Here is a 24634-nt window from a genome sequence, read left to right as displayed (position 1 = left end):
TTTCGGCATCAATCAAAAAGACCAACTACAGGATTACTTTTCCATTTGTGGCTGTCACCAAAACGGACGCGTCCTCTAGTTATAACTTTCTTCGGACTATTCCTTGTTTGTTTTGTCGTATGGCTAAACTTACAGTTAACTGCGTTTAAGAACGTCGTATCAAGTTTTATTAACCCGAAACTCATCGCGAATGATCTCCAACTCCATCCGACCACAGAGCGACGTTTCACCATCAGCAAGAGCCAGGGAAATATTGTCCATGCAGGACGCGTTCATTCAGCGGGAATAAGGAACAAAGACATCCGTGCCAACAACTGAAGAGCTCTTGGGGTTGCCGCCAGACTCACAAGTATCAATTTGCTCAACTCACAAGACAAAGAAGAAGACATAATAACAACGAAAAGAAGCTAAACGTGCACGAATATCTTGCAAAACGCAGTGAACGTGGATTCTTTACAAATCATCCTACTGTATAAGACACCCGCGCGCGTCCTTTCAAACTGACTCATATTTATTCTCCTTTCACTGGGGACGACTTTTCGGTCTTATGCAAAAAATCTTATTAACTACAGCTGAAAGTTTTCAAGTGCTCCTTTCATAACACTTAATGTTTTTTTTCCGCCGGTGGAAATGTTCTCTGACAAGTAGACACAACTAAGTGCGCCTGTAGTTTTCATTGTTCTGTTTTGGAGAGGAGCGGGTCCTTTGTCTAAAGCAGCGAGGTAAGTCACTCATGTGAACCTTCAAACGTCACATTAATAACTGTAAATCACGACTTGGTGCTTCCAACCAAGATTTGAGTCAATTAATGATCAACTTTCCCATTTAAAACATTATTAAGAAAGACTTTGTGTGGTTGAAGATTATATAAAAAAGTAGCGTCGAGCTGAACTTTGTGAACTTGCACTTCACACAATAACATTGAGTCTTTTAAAAGTATTTACACTTATTTGTAATTTGGAAAACAAATATTTGTATGATGTAACCTATTGGTTTACACATAAGCTGATAAATGCTGGCTTTGGAATTTTAGGTTCGAGTCCGACGTGACCTGGTTCAAGTTACATTTGACCTCACACATGCTTTTGTTTACTTAGTGTATTCTTATGAATTCTGACACAATGTATTAATAGCCTACATAAATAAACTTTGTTTAAACAATACTGAAGTGGAAGAAACTTGGCTACGTCATTTTATGACGTACGCTTGAATGTGTAATAACTTAAACACTGTATGAGTCACAGGCGCCGAGCAACATTTCGAACGGAACTTGAGTCAGTATGATCAAGCAGCACTCCTCATCACATAGTCATTCAGCAGTTTTAAATTACCTCCTTTCATTACACAACATTAATGAACCTCCCGTTCTTGTTTAGTAAGTTAGTTTGTTTGAGATAATGTCCCACGGTTACTCAGTGTTCAAGTGTGGTGCAACACTCAAATGTACTCAGTTCGGCATTTTTTTCATGTCACCTTTGTGAATGGACTCGTGTTTATTGGTTTCTAAAATAAATAGTTCACTTAAAAGTCTGAAGTTTGTAATCATTTATTAATATTTCATTGTTTTTATATATGTATGAGCTTATCTCTTGTGTTATATCTTGTATTTTGAAGAAAGATGAAAACCTGTAACCTTCATAGTATTTTTCCTGCTGTGGAAGTCAATGGTTGCATTTGTTCAGCTTTGTTCAAAAAATCCTCTTGTTTTTGTTACACACGAAAGAAACTCAGAAAGATTTGAAGTTACTTAAAGGTGAAAACATTTTTTAAGTTGACTATCTGATTAAGCAAAGGCTTTTCAAATTGGGGTCCAGGAACATTCTGGGCCAACAGGGTGCTTCTTGCTCTGGGCATGTGTTCAGAGCATAAAAGTTGTAAAATAAATAAATAAATATATGAAGAGTTCAGATGCAAAAACCTCTAATTGCCATCTAAATACTAGGATGACAAAAAAAATTAGTTCTTTTCCTGGTCTTTATTGTAAAATAACACAAGCAAAAGAGGCTGAGAAAAAATCATTTTGGACTGAAGTTTCAGACGGCACTTAGAGGTTTTTGCATCTGAAGTCTTCATACATTAGTGTAAAAGAAATGTAAAATATGTATTTCATATATCTAAATTACATTTGAGTGTCTGTCAACAGGAATAATCACATTTAAGGGTTTCAAACACCTGTTCGATCTTGTTGTCACAAGGTCATGAACTCATCCGTTTCTTTCATTTATTTTGATCACAGATGAGTATGAACCTGTCAACTCCTACACCTCCACTGCGACTGAAGCGAGTTGACTTTGAGGACTCTCACAGCAATGATACCTTCAAATGCAAGCGCCGTAGACTCAGTCAGCCTCCTTCCCCAGGTCTTGCGCCCTGCCTTCGCCCACTGTCACAAAGCCTTGAACAGCCAGGGTCTGAAAAGCACCACGTCTCCCGGATCGGACCATACATCCTCCTGGAGGCCACAGAAGTAGCTCAAACCTTCAGAGCGGTTCATCAGGTCACAGAACAGGAATACACATGCAAAGTAAGTACAGATGCATTATAAAAGCACACATTTCTAATCACAGTTTTATATAATGGAAATCAATAAAGCTGATATTTTGTTATGTCTCCACCAGGTGTTTTCCATGAAGAAGTATCATGAGTTCATTGCGCCCTACACTCGTCTGCTTCCACACAGCAACATCTGCAAGATTTCAGAGGTGGTGTTAGGGGAAAACAACGTGTACATCTTTTTCGAGCGCAATTATGGAGACATGCATTCGTATGTGCGCACCTGCAAGCGGTTGCAGGAGGACGAGGCTGTGCGTCTGTTCACTCAGATGGCATCAGCTGTAGCACACTGTCATGAGAACGGTGTCATTTTACGAGACCTCAAACTACGCAAGTTTGTGTTCACCGATCAGCAGAGGTCAGTAACTGGGTTTAGTTTTTAATTGCTTGTTGTTTAAGTTAAATCAGCTTTTTATCAAGTAAATTAATATAAAATAAGGATTATATTAAGTTTTGTTTTTGTGTTGATGACGAATATTAGACATTTTTTTGGTTAATATTGAATCCAAATCGGCGCATGTATAATGGTGCATGATTATTTTCTCTGATTAAAAAATATACTTTTTGTCATGTAATGCTGACTTGACAATATTTTTTTGGGGGAAAGAAAATGTTTAGCAAATCTCAAAAGCAAATCTCCAATTTTCATAGTGTATATTCATAATGCTGTGATGCCTAAATTTATGTAAAACGATTGTTTGTAGTGATTTTAGTTGAATATTTTTACAAATATTGGTCATTCGCTTGTGTTATGAAATGGTAATATTTATAATTACAATAGGTTAAATATAGTGATCAGCTTGTTTGTATCGAACAACATTGGTTTTGTTTTATTTAGTCATTATGCAGATACATTTATTGTATGTGTTTTGTAATAGTATTAATAATGAATAAATAATAGTAACTTTTAAAGTTAAAAGTTCTAAATTACTCAGTTTTTTATTTTCTATATAAATTCTAAAAAATAATGAGCTACTTGAATGCAATTCTTATAAAGCTATAAATAAATATTCCAATTATATTAACTTTGTGAACAAAAGTTACAAAAATAACTTACAAATATCTAATTACTCAAGATAGTAAAGAACTATGCAGGTAAAATACACTTGAAATAATTACGCATATTCACTTGCATGACTTTTAAAGGTGTAGCCTTGTCTGTCTCATCTAGCAAACATTTCCCAATCATAAAGGCAGGACCTAGCTATCAGGTGACTGATAGACATCCTTTTGTTTCCTCAGAACAAAGCTGGTCTTGCAAAACCTGGAGGACTCTTGTCTGCTAAACGGAAATGACGACTCGCTGACGGACAAACACGGCTGCCCGGCTTACGTCGGCCCGGAGATCTTAAACTCGCGTCACTCATACTCAGGAAAAGCTGCTGACATTTGGAGCCTCGGTGTGGTTCTTTACACCATGCTAGTAGGACGTTACCCATTTCAGGATGTGGAACCGACAGCACTGTTCAGCAAAATCCGCAGGGGTGCATTCACCGTCCCAGAGACCCTCTCCCCCCGGGCTAAGTCGCTGGTGTACTGCATGTTAAGGAAATGTCCATCAGAGAGGCTGGAGGCCGGAGATATACTTCTCCATCCGTGGCTTCACTGTAATAACAGCACATCTCTTAGTCAGCACTCCAGCTCCAGACACTCCACAGATCAGGTTGTTCCTGATTTCCAACCCAGCCAGACTGAGGACTGTCAGTGAGCTGCTTTCATTATGTTTACCCACAATCAGGCGGGAAAAAGACTCTATGGAAAAGAGAGATTGCCTCATATTAAGTATGCAGAGTTCAAGGGCATCCAATGGAACAGATCCACAAACATGTGCAGGTTAATAGCAGTGCTGTGTTTCGTTTTTTTACATTTCTGCCCAGCAATGAACTGCTGAGGTGTTCAGGACTGACACTGAGTCTTTATAGAAAGAATTAACTGTGTTTCTTACCTCTGAAACTGGCAATTTCTCCAAGAAAACGACACCCGAAGGGCGAAGTGCTGCTGGTTAAACTCTTTTTCTGGTAGACTTTCATTCACAGCACAGCTTAGAGGCTTGTGCACCATTGAACATCAGTGTTGCTTAATAATCAGTGCATGGATTTTCCATTGTACACCTTTGTTGTGTAAAAAAAGTACCTCTAACTTAATTCCTGGTATACTTGATGCACAGTTCGTGCCTTTATGTACTGTTTACATATTTTTGCAGTGGAGAAAAACAAACAGATTTGACTATTTAAAGTGCCTTTTTTTTCCAGTTGTTTGGACTTGTTGAAGTACCAAAGATTTGAGTTGGGTTTTTTTTTTCGTCATCCAAATCTGAGCGTGTGTATCTGCAACGGGTTAGCACAAGTGCTCATTTCCTTTTCATGTGAAGAATACAAAAGGGTTGCTTGTTTGTTTGTTTTTTCCAGCAAATTCTCTTTTGTAAATGTCTTTCCATCTGTTAAACGTATGTATTTAGTGCTGTAGAGCAGGTTTGACCCTGATGGGATGTGAGCACATCATGCAACACAGGAAACGTCCCATGTGATGGTTTAGAGGTGCACCTGTCGAGCGTAAACAAAGGCTTTACATTCGTTCTCGTTTGTGATGCCTGCATGCAATGCTTTGACCCTGTTTTTTTTTTTCATTCAAGTACTTGTCATTTTTCTGTAGATAAGTTTTGTTAATAACGAGAAGTGTACACTACATTTGTTGTTGTTTCAAGGGGTGATGTACCTACAAGCGAGTATTTTGTTGTTGCCAGTACAAATAAAATGAAAAATCAGAACTATTGTTTCCTATCAGTGATTTATTACTGGAAGTGGTTTCACTACATTAGGCCTGTCACAATAATCAATATATTGCCTTATCGCACAACACATGGAAATGGGCTCAACATTTTTTGTGATACAACATATATCGCCCATCCTGTACATAACAACCAATTCTAGCAACATTCTAGCTGTTTGCACATCCGCTCTATCTCTATTGGACAGTGTCAGCATGGTTAAAAAACACTACAGTATTTACTATAAACTTCTATAGTATATTTTCATGTGGGACAACTGAAAATAGATCTGTTACTGTTAATTCTTTTTACCTTGGACATTTTTGTTAACATTTATTATAAGTTTGTTAATTGTTAAAATGACAACAATTCAATTAAATATTGATAATAGTAGAATATTATGTGTCCTTTGGAAGAGTGTACTTGCTTTATGACGCTATTATAGTGTCAAAATGGTCTTAAAATGACAATATTATTGTTATATATTTTGGTGCAATATATTCTACAAAAATAAACGGACATCGTGACAGGCCTAGTCCATGTGAATGTTTATTTTGCTAGGGCACATTGTTATTCTTCAGGTAAACAATCTGTACAAGTAAATACACAGAAATTAGTTTTTGCCTTGGTAATCAATCAAATTCAGAGCATTTGATTCCACATTTAGAGTGGTAGTCATTCTCTGTTTAAATTTGACAGTTTCAGCCATAATATTCTTAACCATGCCTTGCTTATTGTTAGTTTGCTATGAGAGTAGGATGCACAAAAAAAGCCCCACCCCCTAAGCAATATTCAGTTGGAAGTACATCAACATGCTTAAAAAAAGTCTCAGCAAATTTTGGTTTGCGCAGATTTTAAGAAACAATTTTAGCCAAAGTGAAAATTTACTACAAAATGCAATACAGCTACTCCTGCTGAACACAAAACAACACATTTCCACAATTGTTTAAAAACTGGAAGACTAGCTGGCTTTCCATCGCCAGCTAGTGATGGACATTATTACACATTTTAAAGTATTCCATGACAAATGAGTGATAAAATTCCAAATTTCAAATAAAAATCCATTAATTCGCAAAATGTTTTCACGCTCATTTGAGACGGTTTCAGACTTTTGCAAAAAAGCGTTAATGCCAATAACTGGATGATTTTTTGCTGAATAAACTCTGACATAGCAAAAATTACACCCAAGTGACTAATCAGATTTCTCCATTATGCGTGACTTGTTTACTGCTGGTTACTAGGTTACCAATACTACAATCGGCTGCTCTAACTTAATGGAAATGCAAACTTTGAAAAGATTAGCTTTGCATTAATATGGAAATGCAGCTACTGACATCCAAAGTAGGAAGAAATTTGAGGTCTATGGCTAACAGTTTCCAACATTCGAAATATTCAACAAAACAAAAAAGTGAGTGAATGGTATGTTTTTGTAAAAAATGAAAGAGCAAAAATGTTACTGTAAAGAGATGTTGAGACATTTGGTATCACTATAGATCATAGGAACATGAAAAAAAAAACATCTTAGCAACTTAAACAAATTTTTTGCAAGTATAATATAAAACTGACCCTTTTTTTTTTTAGTTTCTGTCACAATTTCACTAAGATTTGACTGTAAAAAGTATTACAAAAGCATGACACCATCCGCTACAAAGCAGAGCTTGCTGAAAGATTTTAAAAAGCCCAATATCTGATTTCAAAATGGTTTTTACAACACAAATTTAGTTCTTTGAATTTTTAAAATTATATTAAAATGAGGACGATTATTAAAACATGTAATACAGATCATTTTAACCATATTAAAGTGCTTGTTTTCAGCACATTTCACAACGCCAGTGCTTTCAGTTCCCAGCATGATTGGTTTTGTAATAACAACATATTTTCCGAAACAGAAATTGCAATCAGTGCACATTAGATCAGTAGATATTTATTTGACACAGCATTTTGGAAATAATGAAAAGGCTCATCGAAAGGAAAGTCATAAAAACATGTTAAGCTGCCAAGAAGAAAATGTTTACGTTTCATTAACACACAAATCTGCATCCAATAGGGCTTGTCCTTGCATTTTTTTTATTACCAACATAAATAGGCCCACACTTCACTCTTAGATCTTAAAACAAGCGTAAATCTTGTTCTTATAGTGGCACGACTCTGGAATAGATTGAAATTCTTAACATAGATGAGTCAACAGTCAAACCTAAAACTGACTTCAAAACAACTGCGGCCAAATCTTCAAGAATGCCCCAATACATAACAGTGGACCATATAAAACTAGTGCCCGTCTTGAGCAAATGTGAATCAAGCCACAATAGAGCGACTAAGCAACAGCTCAGACAAACATCTTCAATATCAATCTATACAATGTCAAAGAGGATGTCATAAAATTCAGTAACTGCCACCGACACTCATTCTTAAAGTTATCTAATATCTTTCCACGGTCACCATGTTAGACTATAAACACATCAGCAAAGAATATGAAGAGTTAAATTTGCCAAAGAATTCACCACAAACATATCAAAAAAGCTGAATTCAGGTTAGAGACCACACAAAGCTTTAGGAAAACTGATCTACACAGACCCATCATGGTTTTCCTTGAACATATTTATTAGCTTTGCGGGTGAACCTAACAGAGAAATTGATCCATAAGTCAATGACTCAATAAAGCCACTACTTCATGTTTATGCTGATGTAAGTTGTTTATATAGTTCTTTCTTTTTCCTGAGGCAAGAAAGGTGCAGGAAAATGTGTCAAGGCCTAAAATCAAACATACACTAATCTATTAACTTCGTCAATAATGGGAAAGCTCATCCATACATGACAATTCTGTCATTCTTTAGTCTACTTGTTTCAAACCAGTTTTAGTTTGTTTCTCGTTGAACACAAAAGAGAATATTTTGAAGAATGTTGGAAAATGGTACCTATTGACTTCCAATGTAATTATTTTCTACTATCAATGCCCATAGCTATTGGTTTCCGACATCAAAATACTCTCTTTTGTATTCAACAGAAATCAAACAAACATGAATATTTGGAATTTTTGAAGGTAAGAAAATAATTTTTGTGTGTGAACTATGGAGCCAGATCAGTCTCAGAAATAATACATTTACAAACTAAAACTCATACATGCACAGCACATTCACATTTACCAAATACAATTAGTAAATTTAAAACAGTTCATAAATACATCAAACAATTCCTGAATTCAGTTTGTGAAATCATAAATATTTTTGTCAGATAAACTAGATTTGGGCATTTATGAATCGTGTTTTCAACTTACGAATTGGATATGTACTGTTAAATTGTTTTTTAAATTTACGAACTGGATTTAGGTATTTATGAATCATGTTTTGAATTTGTGAATTGGATTTTTGTATTTATAAATCATGTTTTGGACATGAGCATTGGATTGCTGTATGGTTAAATTGTGTTTTGAATTTACAAATATTTGTGTATTTATGAATTGTGTTTTGAATTTGCGAATTGGATATGTGTACTTATGAAAATTGTTTTGAATTTACAACTTTGACTTGTGTATTTATGAATCGTGTTTTTAACTTATGAATTGGATTTTGTAAATGTGAATCATGTTGTGGATATAGAAGTTATATTTTGTAAATGTATTATTTTTGAGACTGATCTGGCTCCACAGTGAACTATCATTATAATAAAGGGAGAAAGGTGTAGGCTTAAAAACACGAAAATGCAAATAAAATGAGTGAATGTGACGTCATATAATTCAATAAAATACTCAAAATGCTTTAAAGACGTTTAAAAAAACAGATCAGTGTAGAGTACACAGCAATGGGAGAAAACAAAATGTTAAAAGACGCCACCTAGTGGAAATACTGCTGTAACCTTTATGAGGCCATAAAACCAGTAAAATTATGAGCATGAATAAATAAATGGTTCAAAAAAGCTTTGAAATAAAACCTAAACTGCATAGAAACACTTAAAGACAAATTTAAAAAGACCTCTTTGGAAATAAAATAAAAAACACAAAGTATTACAACATATCAAGCTTCAGACAAATGTCAGAGGAAAAAAAGTATTGAATGTAATGAAAAGTAACACAGAAAAAGAAAAATTTTGTTGGAGTGCACTTGAAAATCTCTTCAATACAACATTTATCAGGTTAAAAACAAACAAACAAAAAAACCCCATAAGAAACAGAGTAGGAGGACAGGCATTAAAACTCAGGCAAGAGTTTGCTGGCTTCAGAGGACAGTGAGAGATGAGGGCTTCATCAGGCACACAGAGCACCATACCTGCGGGAACATCCATTAATCAGCACATTTACATGCATATACATATGCTTCTCAGAACTCATTAAATGTTTTTGAAATAACCAATTGACCAACTCAGTTAACCAATAACCCAGCAAGTAAGCCTCAATTGCAAGACGTTATTAAATCGGTTTATTTCAGTGATGCCCAAATGCAGTAGGATGTGCTTCTAACTCCAGGCATTTAATATGCTATGTCAGGATAAATCAATAAATCATTAAATACCAAAGAAGAGTATTGCTCAAAGTCAGCAACAGAAACTTATGGCTAGGGCCAGACAGAATCTGCGGATATTTTTTGCTATTTCTGCTCTGTATTTTGTAAAAAAAATCTTCAGATTTATATGGAATGATTTTAGGAGTAATGTTTACAATGCAAATCCAATTAGATCCACTTATTTGATAAACAAACCAAATCTCTCATATAATAGATCTACTAAAAGACAGAAAATATTAATTTACAAACTGTACAGCAAATAAATCAAATGAACACTTTCATATTAGCCAATAATATTAATGAAATTAATTTAAAAACTGAATAAATATAAATTCGCACACATGTACACAAGTAAATAAATAGACTCAGTGATGCGCAAAAAATCAGCAGATTTCTGCACGCACAGACTCTGTGTAGGCCTTTTTATGGCTCATATATTTTGACTGTAGCACTTCGGCTTCAGCTATAGGACTTGAAAATCCAAGAAAGAAATTCTGATTTCTAGGCTGATTAACATGGCCTTGTTCATTGATGCATTATTGGGAATAGTTGGGTTAAAAACAAGCATTCATAGATTCCAATTGCATGAGCCGCTGCATACACATACATAATTCATTTGAAGTATTTTAATAAATCCTTATATTTAGACTATTATAAACAAAATTATTTAAAAATATAATATATCAATAATAAAACAAATATTTAAAAACTTAAATACAATTATGTAAATAAATTATATATACACAGCTGTAATCTTTTTGCTCTTTTTAGTGTTGTATATATAACTTGTGAAATGTTTAAAAATATTTACACTTTCAAAGGACGGTTAATCATTTTTCTTCAACTTATATTTATTTATTTATATATATTTTTATTAGTTTTATCACATCATATTTTAGTACATAAGTTTGCAATGTATTTCCTTCTCCCATACTGCAAAACATTTGCTCCGTCTGAATGCACATTAACAAACGTTTACCCTCATCACATTTGCCCATCAATGTGTTTACACATTGGATGAAATTGGCGTGAAGTGCAAAAATCTAGCTGTGAAGATCAGTTTATTTTTATTCTTATAAAAGAAAACAGGTAAAGGCATTTACATGAGCTCGTGCATTGTGGCTTAAGAATGTGCATATAAACCAGCTCATTATTTTGTTTTTTGATGCCATGAGCCTCTACTTGTCAGGATGGTCATTTCAAGTAATATTGTTACTTTTACTTTTTTATTTGCTGTCATCTGTGTGTCATATCCAAATGATAATAAATGATTTCGGTACAGTTCCTCACCTCTCTTCATCCATGTTTCCCTCCTCCTCTTCTTCATAGCTGCCCTCATCCAACTCCAGATCCAGCTCAGTGCCGATGCCAGAGTCACGTGGAGCCATGAAGAGACTGGCGATCCACAAAATTAGTTTTTTAATTGTCATTTTTTTATTGACACATCAGAATTGTTCATAATGGCTAATTCATGACAAGATCAATACAGAAAAAAAAATATTATAATACAATAACTATAACAACTTTAAACATTAATAAGAAACAATGCAAGAAAACTACAAATTTTACATTAACAACACTAAATATGTTCTTTGTAGAGAGACATTTTGAAAAACATCCATCAAAATAGACTCAGTATAAAATCCTAGTCTGGTAATCTTAAAAAGTATGTTTATATACACCAATGAAATAAAAGAAATTATCAAAACACACATACATACTTACATACACACATAAAGTATACACATATAGATGGTCCAACAAAATGTAATAGTAAATTGTACCTACCACTTGCCAAAACAAAAATGTAAAAAAGCACATCAGGAGAACTTCACTTTTTAAATATCTGTTTTACACTGATATCAAAAAGTGGAAGAAATCCATTTAGGAGTTTTAGCACACCAAACTGGCTAATATGTTAATCTGTTAACCCTTGGATGTAAATTTTCAAGCTTTTTTACATGGAATACATTATAACACAATATAATACACAATATACAATTCATGTTTTGAATCATTGTGTTGGTAGTGAATTGCTGACATGCAGATAGATCCTTACCTGACAGATCGGCACGTGAAGAACACGATCCTCTTTAGTCTTTTGTTATAAAAGAAGTAGTTGAAGGACCACAGGTTGCCTTCTTCCCCATATGGGTCTGAATCCAGGTCTGGATTGTAACTATAAATTTGTAAGCATGCATAAATATTTTTAAAATGTCAAAAGCATTTATCGGATTTTAGGGTAAACCTGACTGAACATGGGTTCTGATAGCAGTATATATACCTGTATATGTCACATTCAGCAAGGCTGATCTCCTTGTCCAGGGCTTCCCATAACTGAGGCTGTAGATGACTGTACGCTTCACCAGCAGCAGCAGACAAACTGCTGTTTACTGCATTAAACACCTGCAGCAAAAAGAAAACATTTAATCAACCACAATCTTTAAAGTCCAAATTCAAGTGCACAAATATTAGATATTATTTTTTAAGATTATAAGAGAATTTTTAATAAGGATTATTCATGTTCATGTCAGTTAAATTCATAGCCAATTTTTCTGTTCTGTTGTTTCTTATATATACAATGTTGGGCATATTTAGGTCTGTCAAAATATTCAATATTTCGACTTAATGGCACAACACATGGACAAAAGACCTCAAACATTTTTGGTGATGCAAAATATAAATCGCCCATACACAAAAGCAATTCTAGAAACATTTTAGCTGATTGTGCAACATCTCTATCTCTATTAAGCGTCAGTATGGTTAAAAAACACTATAGTATTTACTATAAATTACTTGAATATAATTTATGTAGGTGTCTTACAACTGAAAATAAATCTGGTAGCAGATATCACAGTCTGTTACGTTTTACCTTGCACTATTTGTAACACCTATTATTATTATTATTTAGGATATGCGTTTTGACATTCTTAATCATTATATATGAGGATTTTAAAAATACATATACAATTATATGTATACAATTATGTATAGTTTTAGCTGTTTTTAAAATATACATTTATTTATTTTGTCTTTTTCTAGTCCAAATATCTACAAATTCTTAAATCAATAAAAATTTTTAAACAAATAAAAAATATTGTCTTGTTTTGGCAAATATTGTTCCCTATGTTGAGTGACTTTTTTTGTAAATCAAGCAAAATAATCTGCCAATGGGGTACAAAAAATTTAAAACAAGATTATTTTTTTACGCAATTGGCAGATTATTTTATTTGTGATAAAGAAAAACATCATTAATTTTCTTAAATTTCTTTATTCAGGGTGATGCGGTGGCGCAGTGGGTAGCACTGTCGCCTCAAAGCAAAGTTGCTGGTTCAAGCCTCGGCTGAGTCAGTTGGCACTTCTATGTGGAGTTTGCATGCTCTCCCTGTGTTTGCGTAGGTTTCCTCCAGGTGCTCCGGTTTCCCCTCACAGTCCAAAGACTTGGTATAGGTATATTGTGTAAGTTAAAAATTGTCTGTAGTGTACAAGTGTGAATGAGTGTGTATGGATGTTTCCCAGTGATTGGTTGCAGCTGAAAGGGCATACACTGCGTAAAACATATGCTGGATAAGTTGGCAATTCATTCTGCTGTGGCAACCCCAAATGAATAAAGGGACTGAGCCTAAATTAATGAATGATTGAATTTTTTTAATCAAGACAATAAGTTTTGCCTGTCTAGAAAATGCTTCTTGATTTAAGAAATTGTGGATATTTGGACTAGAAACAAGACAAAACCTCTAGGTAAGAAAAGCATTTTTTGCAGCGTATTCCCTTTAATAAAATTCTAATCCAAGTTAAACTGAAAAATAACTTCTTAGTTAACTAGAAAATCCTGAAATGTAAATCAATATTCCATATAAAAATACTATTATTTGTTATATATATATATATAAATGCATAAATTATATTATCAAATTTATAATCTAAAGTAAACATTCAAAAATACAAAAAGGTATGCCAAAATTACCCAATTAACACTGGGCTCTTTGCTGAAATCATGGCCTTTGGTGCGACTGAAGTCGTAGTCCGGCCGGAAAGATTCATTAAGCGTTGCGATCAGGTAAAAGAGCGTCTTTCTGCTGCACTTGTCTGAGAGAGGACCTTCGCCATCATCCAAACTATGACTCAGTCTGAAGGGAAAACATTTTTCAAACAAAACGCAACAACATGCTGACCTAGAAAATGTCTGTACAGTACATAAATGGGTTGATGACTGAGAAATAATTACAAGAACTTAATGTGGATTTACTTGTTAGGGCTGATTCCAGAGCTCTGTGGAGGAGACAAAGCCTCCAACACATGCGGTTGCCCCTCCTGACAAAACTGCTTGAACATCTGCTTGTCATCACCTGCCATCTTACAGGAGTAGCTCTCAATGCTGCAGACACATCAAAACAGTGACAGACTTAATCAAGGGGCCTGCAACCCATAAGATAAAAATACCGGTGACTCGCTACTCCAATATCCTATGAAGTGGTTATAAATATACATTGCATGCAATAGTGCACACACATCAATTGGGTCCAAGTCTATTTTTCATTTCATTTTGGGAGAACGTCACTACGACCTACCTCCATATTCAGTCATGGCCTTTATTTTTAATGCATGTGATTGCCATAAAGGTGTCAGAATATGATGCTAAAATAAAATAAAATCAATGTGCTGCACGCTATTGCTATGTCTTTAATATAACATAATCACCCCAGTGGTTGCAATCAAATGGAAAAAAAAAAGGCTGATAGCTTTTTATTTGAATGCTGATGTTTTTTTATTTAAGTAATTACCACTATTTTTTCTTCTGTAGGTTATGGATAAAATATGGTAATTTTAATAGTTTAATAAAATGAATTTGTTGATTTAAAAAAAATGTATACCACCATAAACATTTTAAAAAGCTTGGCAAAGGTTTTAGTACTTGCAATGTAAACACACACACACACACACACACACACACACACACACACACACACACACAGACAGTAAATAATAAATCAATTAAAAAGTAAAATTGCAAAGAGTTTGTATTGGCAGCTACAGAAAAAAGGCACATTTGTGCTGTTTATGGTCAGAAAGTTCTCCAGTAATGTTCCACAAGAAAATAAATAAATAATAAATAAAGCTTCTGGAGTAATTTTTGGTACTTCAAGCTAAAAAAAAAAATTTAATTTCTTCAGATATTAGTCTCAAATATAAACATAATTTAGAAAATAAATATTCCACATACTATTTTAACTTAAAAAAGAAACCAAATGTTCCTGATTTAGATATAGATTGAGGAAAGTTTTAAAGACAAATGTCATTATTCTTTTAGTATATGCTCAAAAAGTGATTATTAACAAGTCATAAACGGATGATACAGCATAAACATCATTTTGTACAAAAAATGACCATGGTTGATTTGTAGTCTGTTAAGCAAGGAGGTCCAGAGGATTAACGTAAACGTTATGTTTCATGTATTTAAAGTCCCTGTGAACCCGAAACTGCAACCTTTATTTATTTATTTTAATTTTTTTTTTTTATTGTGACGCAGATCCTAGAGAAATGGAATATTAAATGACACAACAGTGGACGTGGCTTGTTTTTATACTGTGAGCTGATTGAATGTAGTAAAGTAGGCATTTCATTCAGAAGATGTGGAAAATGGTTTGGAGAGTCATTACAACCTAGCAGATACCTCCTCCTCACCATTTCTGTTTGTTGTCAAAACTGACTGTGGGACCTGCACAGTTAAGTAAGTTAGCCACACCCAATTCCTAATCTAACAATTTAACTGAAAAAAAAAACAGGAAGTGCATTTTTAGATTTCAATTAAAGACTAGTATGGTAAATAATGTTTTTTTTTTTTTTTTTGGAATGACAAGCACAGATGAATTGTTTATTGCAAGACTAGCAATGTGAGCTAACAAAATCATCTGGTTAGTTTTGGTTTCTTTGGGACTTTAAAATATTTTTTTCGATATACGCTCAAAAAGTGGTTAACAAGTCATAAACGGATGATACAACATAAAATGATAAACATAATTTAGTACCAAAAAACGACAAATACTTTAAATATAAACACTGGTTTATTTATAGTCTGTCAAGCAAGGAGCTTCAGAGGATTAACATAACTTAAACGTTATGTTTTACGTATTTAAAAAAAAAAATGTGCACACTTACCGCCCAATTATCTTACAGTCTCCAGTTTCAATTGTGAGCAGACTGTTAATGGCCTCAAAACTTGAGTTTTCCAGGAGCTTCATTGTTTATTCAAATATTTTTTTTACCACTGATAAAACTGCAATGACTCCTTCTGCCGCTAGATGTCAGTTTCTCTGATAAACAATCATCGACCAGTTTTCTGCCGTTAAGTTACACCAAACCAAAACTAATGTTTATTTAGCGCGTTCGTTCAGAAAGTTTACAGCACAAACTGAAAATGATCAATAAATAACAACTAGCCAAATACTGGGTTAAACCAGAATAACATCCAACCTCGATATGTCAACTGAAGCACCTTTAAAAATATTTAAATTTCAAATACAAACGGCTCACTTCACCTCTTCGAATGTAAATAAAATAAGCAGATTCTTACGACCGCGTAAATAATCTTCGCCGGTTGCTTAATGTACTTCTATGTCTAATAAATATCTCTTCCTTTTTACTGTGAAATTTCCAATACCTGCCATTAAACAAGCTAAAATTTAGAGGGAAATTATGCATCCCAGCTATTGAATCAGAACTTGAGGAGAATTCCAAGGCTTATAAAAGCCTCAATCCTCGGTTTATTCTTGTCTATTTGAGTGAGAAAATGTCAACAGCAGAGGACGAGCGTTTTGTTTTGCAGTTCTCGGTCGCAGTACGCAGTTTTCTTTTTCCTGTTTTTTTTCTGTCAGGGTGTGAGACGTGTGTAAGGTGTTTAGCGCCAACTAACGGCTTGGGGTAAAAACAATGCGTCCGTTTCCCTCATACAAAGAATGTACAAATGGAGAAAGAAAAGTTAACTGAAACATTAAGGACGAAAGTGTGTTATATAATTCTGTTCGCCATTAATAGGAGTGCAATAATGTGCTGTATATTTTAAACGTGATTTACAAAAGACTTTAAATTAAGTTATTTGGAGTAACAATACTCTTCATATCACAAAAAAACCTTGTCAGGCATATTTAAGTCAAAAATCACTCAATATATTATTTAAGGACGAGAGTTCAGACTTAAAGTTCTATTTTTAAATCATTATTCGTAGTAATTTATAATTATTAATACTAAAAATGTATTAATTTTATTATATCATCGTGCAACTTATGATTATAACTATCATAGTACAGCTTATACTCAAGTGTTGGGAGTTACACAATACTTTACTAAGTAACGAGTTAAGTAATGCATTACTTTTAAAATAATTTTCACTTAATTTTTTGAAAATGTAACACGAGTAAATTTTTAGTTTAATTAGCTTATATAAACATAAACTGCTGTAAGTAGTCATTATTTATTTTATCATTACTCTGAACACAATGAAGAAAATGAAAAGCAGATTGTCCCAATGAATGGACATTGATTTTTTCCTAAGATAAATAGTACAAAAGTAGCAAACACTACTTTTAATAATCTGTTTGTACAGCATGTATAGACCGGGCTCAGGAAGTTCTTAAGATAACATAGTTTCAGATAATATTATCCAAAAATATGTTTAATGTGTTTTTAAAGATAAATGGGGATGTTAGATTATACAGTGCGTTATTAATTGCAGAGCTCCGCTTCTTAAAAAAAAAAAAAGAAAAAGTTTTGAAAGAGATCAAGCCTCAGCCAGGTATTAAAAAATAATGCAAAAGTAGCTCAAAAGTAACATGGCACATTATTCACCATGGAAAAAATACTAAGTAGCAGAACTAGTTACTTTTTTGAGAAACTATATGTCAATATAGACGTGTAATATTTTAAATTGGCGCTGTTGAAATGCTACTCAATATATTGTTTTTAGTTTGATTACAAATTCAACATTTAAACATTGACCCTTAACCATAACCCAACTTTGAGTTAAATGGTCTACATTAATTTTCAATTAGATGTTTTTAAAAACATCCCTCCTGTATGCTTTAAATATCATATTGAAAACTTGAACACTGATATTTCTCATAGAGACATTTTATTTACAAAGATGGTTCTGAAGAGGCGTAACTCAGGTAAGGCAGACAAAACAAACAACATTATCACATGCCATTAATGCATGATGTCAGTAAATGAAAATGAATTAAAACAACGACACAGAAGAGGAAATACAAAAAGAAAACACACGCAAGAAAAGATGAACAAAGTATTTATCCCTGAGAACACAGCTGCTTCACACCTATATGTTGCATTCAGAAGTCTAATAAAAAACTAATTGCTAAAATAAACTCACGTTTATTTCACAAGGTGAAAAATGTAGAGAAGGTCCCCCAAGGGAATGAAGCATAGCATAAAATCTGTGATAGGATTTCTTCTACACAACTCAAACAAAAAACAACCATGACCTTCAGCCTTCTGTCCAATCATTACGCAGTAAAGGTGAGGGAATCACCTATTAAAACAACAACATTGACGGCCAAAAAACATTTAATGACTCAGATCTTACATATGACACAAGAAAACATGTCCTTGCTGTCCATCTCTAATAAAAAGCTATTTTTCGGCATACACAGTACACAACTGAAAACTTCCTGTCTCTGTAACACATGATGAGAGATAGTGCTATAACGCAACTTCCAACACAATCATTATACCTGAGGCTGTCTGATGATGATGATAATAATGGCTTGGTAATACCTGCAAGAACTTTTTTTTCTTTTTCTTTTGACAGCTTTACATTGTCAACTAAAAGAAACCGAAAGGACTCGTTTTGAACATAACTGGTGTTTCTCAAGCACTTTGACAATGAGGAAATTATATTTACATCGACAAGAAAAATCTAAAAAGGAACATTAAAACAAATCTATTGTAGTTGAAAATTAAATTTAATTTAAAATGCTGTATATAGAGGCAGTGTTTTTTAAGTGACGAGATGATGCTTTTAGTTTTTAACTGTCAATCATCTCTGAAAGCTCTAAAAGAAGGTCGTCCTCTCCTTTGCCTGAATCCAGTTCCAACTCATCTTCAAGTCGATCATCGGTAAATTCATCCAACAGGTCTTCAAAGTCATCCATTGATGAACTAGTAACAACAGGAGGACGTCCAGAAGTGGTGCTGCACCGCCGAGAGCGTTGCATGCTGGGGGTTTTGATCACAGGGCTGTAGAGAAACAAAGAAAAAAGGTTTGGTTTGTACTTAACTCTCTTAACTCTCATTGACTGTTTACATGGACATCAGTAATCAAATTATTTGCCTTAATCTGAATTAGACAATAATATGATTAGGGTGTTTTCATGATTGTCCTTTTGAATGTTTCTTTCATGATCACATTTTCCCATGTTATAGCACATAGATTGATTAATGTCATTGTCACCACGCGATCCACATTTCCTCAGAGTTTTGTCTCATTTTGGATGTTTCATAATTTGTCGACTTAAACTGCAGTTTGGCGCTTTCACTTAGGAACATTTCATGCATGTCCCCATGACAAACAAGATGTTGAATAGGAGTATGAACCGCTAGAAGAGTGTTGTTTAAATGGAATTTGATATGGCACCCCATTAGAGAAAAAAAAAACCTCCACGACGCAGCTGCCTGTAGTCCTTTATTGACTTGGTAGGTGCAGAGAATAGTGTCGAACAGCTGCATGTGTAAAGACTCACAAAATGCACAACAAAATCCTACATGAAGGCAATAGTTAAGGTTAAGGCGTTTACATGACTGTACTGCATTTGAATAATGTGACTAAAATCGCTATACTCCACATCTTATTTCAATTTCGCTTTAGTTCGATTATGACTTTAATCGGATTAAAATACTAAAAAATAAATAAATAAATAATTCACTGTTTACATGGTAGACTCTTAATCAGAGTAATGGCTTAATTGTTTATAAATCGGAAAAACATACTCATCGTCATTTGCACTTCTATAGTCATTTAATTAAAAGCTTAAAAAAACTCAAAGTCAAAGTCAGTTAAAATCCTTATTTGGCAACAGTATGTAAAATCGCCAAAAAATATGTAAAAACCTCTTAATATTCATTGCTCAAGAGCTCAAAACTAAAATTGAACACTACATTTTTATGAGAAAGGTTCTTTAAGGCCATATTTAGAGTGTATGTGACTTAATTCAGATTTTTTTTCTCCTATGTGGCATAGATCGGATATGGCCCGTATACATGCAAGCAGGAAATTTTTTTTACATGGATTCCGATTTACTCAAATCAGATTCGGGCCTTGTTCATATGTGTAAATTTATCCGATATGAATCAGATGTGCCGTTGTGTCTATTAAAGCTTTTATATTGTCATATAGCACACATATTTAAGCATGTTAAGAGGAGAGAGAGAGAGAAAGCGAGAGTGTAACATCTGCCACGTAACCAATATAAACTAATATAAAACTGTTGCATACATCACGTGAATAAATCACGTCATGGACATCACATTAAGATGCCTACTGGTTTTAAAAGTCCTAGATTTAAAAAAAGTTTGCCAAATGAGAACTTTTCTGTCATAAACTACAGTAAAATAACAACTTGACAGCACCCGCTATTTTTTTCCCTGCTCATTGCGTCTTTGCCGTGTACTATGTAAATGCAGACAATCGGAAACGAGTCACTTTAAAAAAGTAAGCAGGTCAGCCAAAAAATAAATAAAAATGGGATACAGTCACAAAATCGGAATTGACCATCAAGATCTGTAGTGTAAAAGCAGCATATGTGCTCAGAGACAGTATTTAAATATCAGCTATCAACCCATATTTCTTTTGAATGTCTACTTAATAAATACTGTGAAAAGTTACATATCTATCTATAGAAAACTCAAACATTAAAGAAAAATAGAAAGAGCCCTTAAAATGTCACCAAAATCTTCATAAAAACATTAATATGAGTTTTTTGGCCTTGCCTTTTTTTTAGAATTTCTGCAGTAAACCTAGTTTAGCAAAACACGTATTTTAAAACACTTAAATAAATATCATGAACTTGCATAACTTCCTTAAAATTAGACCTTTCTCTGATTCATGTAAAGCCTTTGTAGGATATGGTATATTCACATTTGCCAAAAAATGTGACCAAATGATTAGTGTTAAAATGATTATAAATTTATTATACCCTTATGAAAAACACAAGAACATTTTCTTTACCTATGTGGGACCACAACAGTCTCCACTGATGTAGTGCTTGCGGGTTCAGAACAGCTGACAGGCATCATCTGAATATTCTCTATGTTGGAGGGCACCTGCTGAGTGTCGGACTGAACCACTTTCTTAGAGGTGGGTGACGCCATCTGGCAGAGTGAAAAAGAAAAAAATAAACATCTTTTGTATTCTATTTATTTTAATACTCTGAAACTCAAGACTTGACTGTGAAGTTAAGTTCAATCTCACCTTAAGGCGCTTGTTGGGCATTACTGGCGAGGAAGGTGTTTGACAGGTGGTGTTCAGAGGCTTGACTTCAGCAACAGCAGAATGAACTTTTGCAGCTTTCCTCTTCTGGACAGACGGGGCTGCCGGCTTCACTACTGATGGCTTCACATTCACTTTGGGTCTCACTAAAAGGCAAACAAATATATTGGAGTATGCTGCTTAGATAAATGTTTTCTTTTTTATTATTAAAATTAGAAAAGATTACTGACATAAAATATTTGATCATCTAACTTTTAACATCCTTATTGTTGCGTTTAAATTTGAGGAACGTTGGAGAAAATCAATACTGTCAAATACAAAAACACAATGAAGCCTGTTTGTTTGTTCAACACTATGCTAGGGTATGTCCATGTGTGTACCATAACTGGTTGTTATGTACTGACGTCATAAATCACATATGCGTTATACGGCAGTAGCTTACTATGATGAGAGAGGAGAATGACAGTAATTAAAACGCTAAAAAGCAGACAACGGTGCACAATTCACTGCTTGTGAGTTTGCAGGGCAGTCTTTCACTGACAGGGAAGTACATTTTAGTACAAGAATTATTGTGTTGCTAAATGACATAATTGTACATACTGTTTATGGAAAGCATCGTTAATGCACCAAGATATCGAATTGAACTGAATCGATAGCATGATAATCGTAACCGAACCATGAGACCAGTGTATGATCGCATCCATAATAACAACTGACACCCTAATATTAAAAACATAATAGACAATGGATATAAACCATCCGTTCTCATCTATTAAAGAAATTATTTCAGTGAAATTATTTGGTGTATTAAGCCATCTGGTCAATATTTTTTCATTAACAGTGTAACTCCATTAACAAGAATGTGAAAAAAAAAACTGTATTAAATAACTTCATGCCAAATGGCAAAAAATAAAATCTTAAAATTATCCAATCTAAAGTTTCAGATCTATACATTTCAAATCAAACACATAAGTGTTATTTCATCCACCTAATCCACGTGTGTGTTTTTTTCACCATGCCATCTGGTGCCACTAATAGGCATTTCTCAATTCTACATATAACTCATATTTAAAGAAAGCAGCTGACAGGTTAGACTCATACCTTTGGTCTCAGCTGGTGTAACGATACCCTCTGCTATCCGCACTGGTCTGACTGGTGAGGTTGAGGGCTTTGTTGTGTTAGTTGATGGAGTGCTGTCTTCAGAGCGCTCGGGTGAGCTTTTCTCGATCACCACAGCATCAGAGACAGGTGGACTGGGCTTGGCTTTAAAGGTGATCCTCTGTCTGACTGTGGTTTGAGGCTGGACAGAGGGTTCAGGGGCAGGCGGTGATTCAGACGCTCCTACATCTTTCTGGTTGCTGGAGGTGACCTGCTCTTCCTGTAGCTTGCGGAGTCTCTTCTCTCGCATGATTTCCTCAAATGTCTTCACTTTGACAACCTCGCTGGATGGTTCGATTTTTCCATTTGCCTACAAGTTAAAGAATAGGTTATAAATTCTCATAATATACTCGTAAATCTGCTTTATTGTCTATTTTTCTATGTCACACCTCAGTTGCAGGTTCTGGTTTCTTCTCAGAGGCATCTGGCTTTGTCTGAGTTATTGCAGCAGCTAGAAAACAAATTAACAGCTCTGTGAACACACTTCCTTGGAACAAAAACCATTTCAAGACTGTTCAATGATTGTGTCCGACTTACGTGAGGTTTTGTTTATGCGTAGAATGCGCCTCTTTGAAGGTCCACTTAGTTCTGCTTCACTAGAGGTTGGAGTCTTGTTGTCTGTGGTCTCTCCAAGCTGTGTTTGCATCCGAGCTGCTTTTTCCCTGCGGATTTCCTCTAGTGTTTTTACTCTGACCTCCCCAGTTGTCACAGTGGTCTTATTAGCGGTTCTGGCAGAAGAGGGTTCTTCGCTCCTCTCTGGGCTTTTGTCAGCTTTGTTTATTTCCTGCTCTTTTTTCTCCTGCATTTTTCTTTTCTTTTCGTGAAGGATTTCAGAAAAAGTTTTAACTTGAGGTCCAGCAACAGGTTTGACACTTTTTTTGGAGGGGCTGATCTCTTTCTGCGGCACTTCTTTCACAACACGAACAACTTTACTTTTGCTGAGGTTTTTGGCTGCCTTCTCTTGCCGAATCTCCTCTAGGGTTTTTATACGAATGTCTCCGGATGATTTTGGCTCACCGTCACCGCTACTCATGTCAGTTGTCAATCCAAGTCTTTCGTGCACTGGTTTATGAGCTGAAAGAAAGTGAATCATTTAAATAAATTATGGAAAGAGACACAAAAATGCCTCTATGCCCCCAAATTGCACAATGAATGAATCTCATACATTTATTTGTTAGCACATCTGTCGAGGATTCAACAACTCCACCGAGACGTTCAGCAAGGCTTCGTTTTAAAGGTGGGCCTTCTTCCCCAGGGACATCTTAAATCAAATGAAAACATCTCTGAAAACACTTTAATGATGTGCTAAATTGATAAAAATATTTTGGTTAATTGAAAATGATAATTAAACAATATTTTAATGCTACTTTGGCTGCCCATTATGGGTAACGTCCACTTAAAAACAACCAAAAGAGTGAAAGTAGGTCTGGTCTTTAATGGTTGGTTCACCCAAAAACTGCCCACCCATGCAACCAAATCAAATGTTTTCATAAACACACCTCTTTCCAAAATTCTTTTGCCAAGCCTGTCTGCAACTCGTCTTTTTCCAACTTCTTTACCAGATGAATCTACAGCACAAAATTAAAGAAAAATAAACTGTTTGATTCTACCAACAACAACAACAACATTTTTGTACCACTAGTACTAACCAATCTTGACATTGTTAACTTCCAGACGTGAGAGAGACTGAATGTTTTCCTTTTCAACAGTAGGTCTACTGATTTGGGCTAAGCCTTGCACTGTGCTCTGCCCTGCAAACAAATAAAACACACATTTTGAGACCAAATTTCCAGACAACAGTTTACCCTAAAGCTACAGTGTTGATGATTCACTTACTAGCTTTCTTTAGGTTGGACATAAGTGCTTTCCTCAGCCTGATCTCCTCTAACGTCTGGATACCAAAGTCCAGAGAGTCATCTGTAAGGCAGACCAATGAATGAATAAAGATATCAATTAACGTTTTTGTAGAAAAATTCCACAAAACACTGAAACATTAAGGAATATTTACGTTTGCTTGAGACCAGTTTCCGGGGTGAGACTCCTAAAGATTCGTCTCCTTCCTCTGAAAACTGATCTGTAAATAATGAAGTAAAAAGTCAGTAAAGATTTCTAGATGAATGATCTTAACCAGTCATCTGCAGACATTACCACCAACCCTAATAA

General features: G+C 34.5%; 3 protein-coding genes across 7 annotated transcripts in view; 1 reads left to right on the top strand and 2 right to left on the bottom strand.

Moving 5' to 3' along the window:
- Positions 1-647: 647 nt before the first annotated feature.
- On the top strand, positions 648-5320 carry trib3 (tribbles pseudokinase 3). Its single transcript, NM_212869.1, has 4 exons — positions 648-722; positions 2237-2524; positions 2619-2911; positions 3796-5320. Exons 2-4 carry the CDS (start codon positions 2237-2239, stop codon positions 4259-4261), a joined length of 1047 nt encoding a protein of 348 aa, NP_998034.1. The 5' UTR covers positions 648-722; the 3' UTR covers positions 4262-5320.
- A 1908-nt stretch (positions 5321-7228) lies between these two features.
- Positions 7229-16333, bottom strand: maf1a (MAF1 homolog, negative regulator of RNA polymerase III a). Its single transcript, NM_213441.1, is given in 7 exon segments — positions 7229-9582; positions 11107-11211; positions 11876-11995; positions 12101-12222; positions 13784-13946; positions 14066-14194; positions 15976-16333. Coding segments are annotated over 7 exon segments (744 nt in total). The 5' UTR covers positions 16059-16333; the 3' UTR covers positions 7229-9560.
- Positions 16334-17927: 1594 nt separating this feature from the next.
- zc3h11a (zinc finger CCCH-type containing 11A) overlaps positions 17928-24634 on the bottom strand; it is a 10158-nt gene continuing 3451 nt past the window's right edge. For 4 of the 5 annotated variants that reach the window (XM_087271820.1, XM_087271821.1, XM_087271822.1 and 1 more), the window contains 11 exons: positions 24480-24545; positions 24308-24388; positions 24121-24222; positions 23971-24039; positions 23637-23732; positions 23009-23545; positions 22861-22922; positions 22415-22781; positions 21296-21459; positions 21053-21195; positions 17928-19065 (listed from right to left, as the gene is read on the bottom strand). In XM_087271820.1, the coding sequence (XP_087127946.1) occupies positions 18855-19065; positions 21053-21195; positions 21296-21459; positions 22415-22781; positions 22861-22922; positions 23009-23545; positions 23637-23732; positions 23971-24039; positions 24121-24222; positions 24308-24388; positions 24480-24545 (1898 nt within the window). In that variant the 3' untranslated portion in view covers positions 17928-18854. 5 annotated transcript variants of the gene reach the window in all.

Source organism: Danio rerio, chromosome 11, assembly GCF_052040795.2.
Source record: "Danio rerio strain M-AB ecotype USA chromosome 11, GRCz13ab, whole genome shotgun sequence".
Taxonomy (NCBI): Eukaryota; Metazoa; Chordata; class Actinopteri; order Cypriniformes; family Danionidae; genus Danio; species Danio rerio.
Note: the sequence above shows the minus strand (reverse complement) of the source record. Positions and strands in the feature narration are given on the sequence as shown.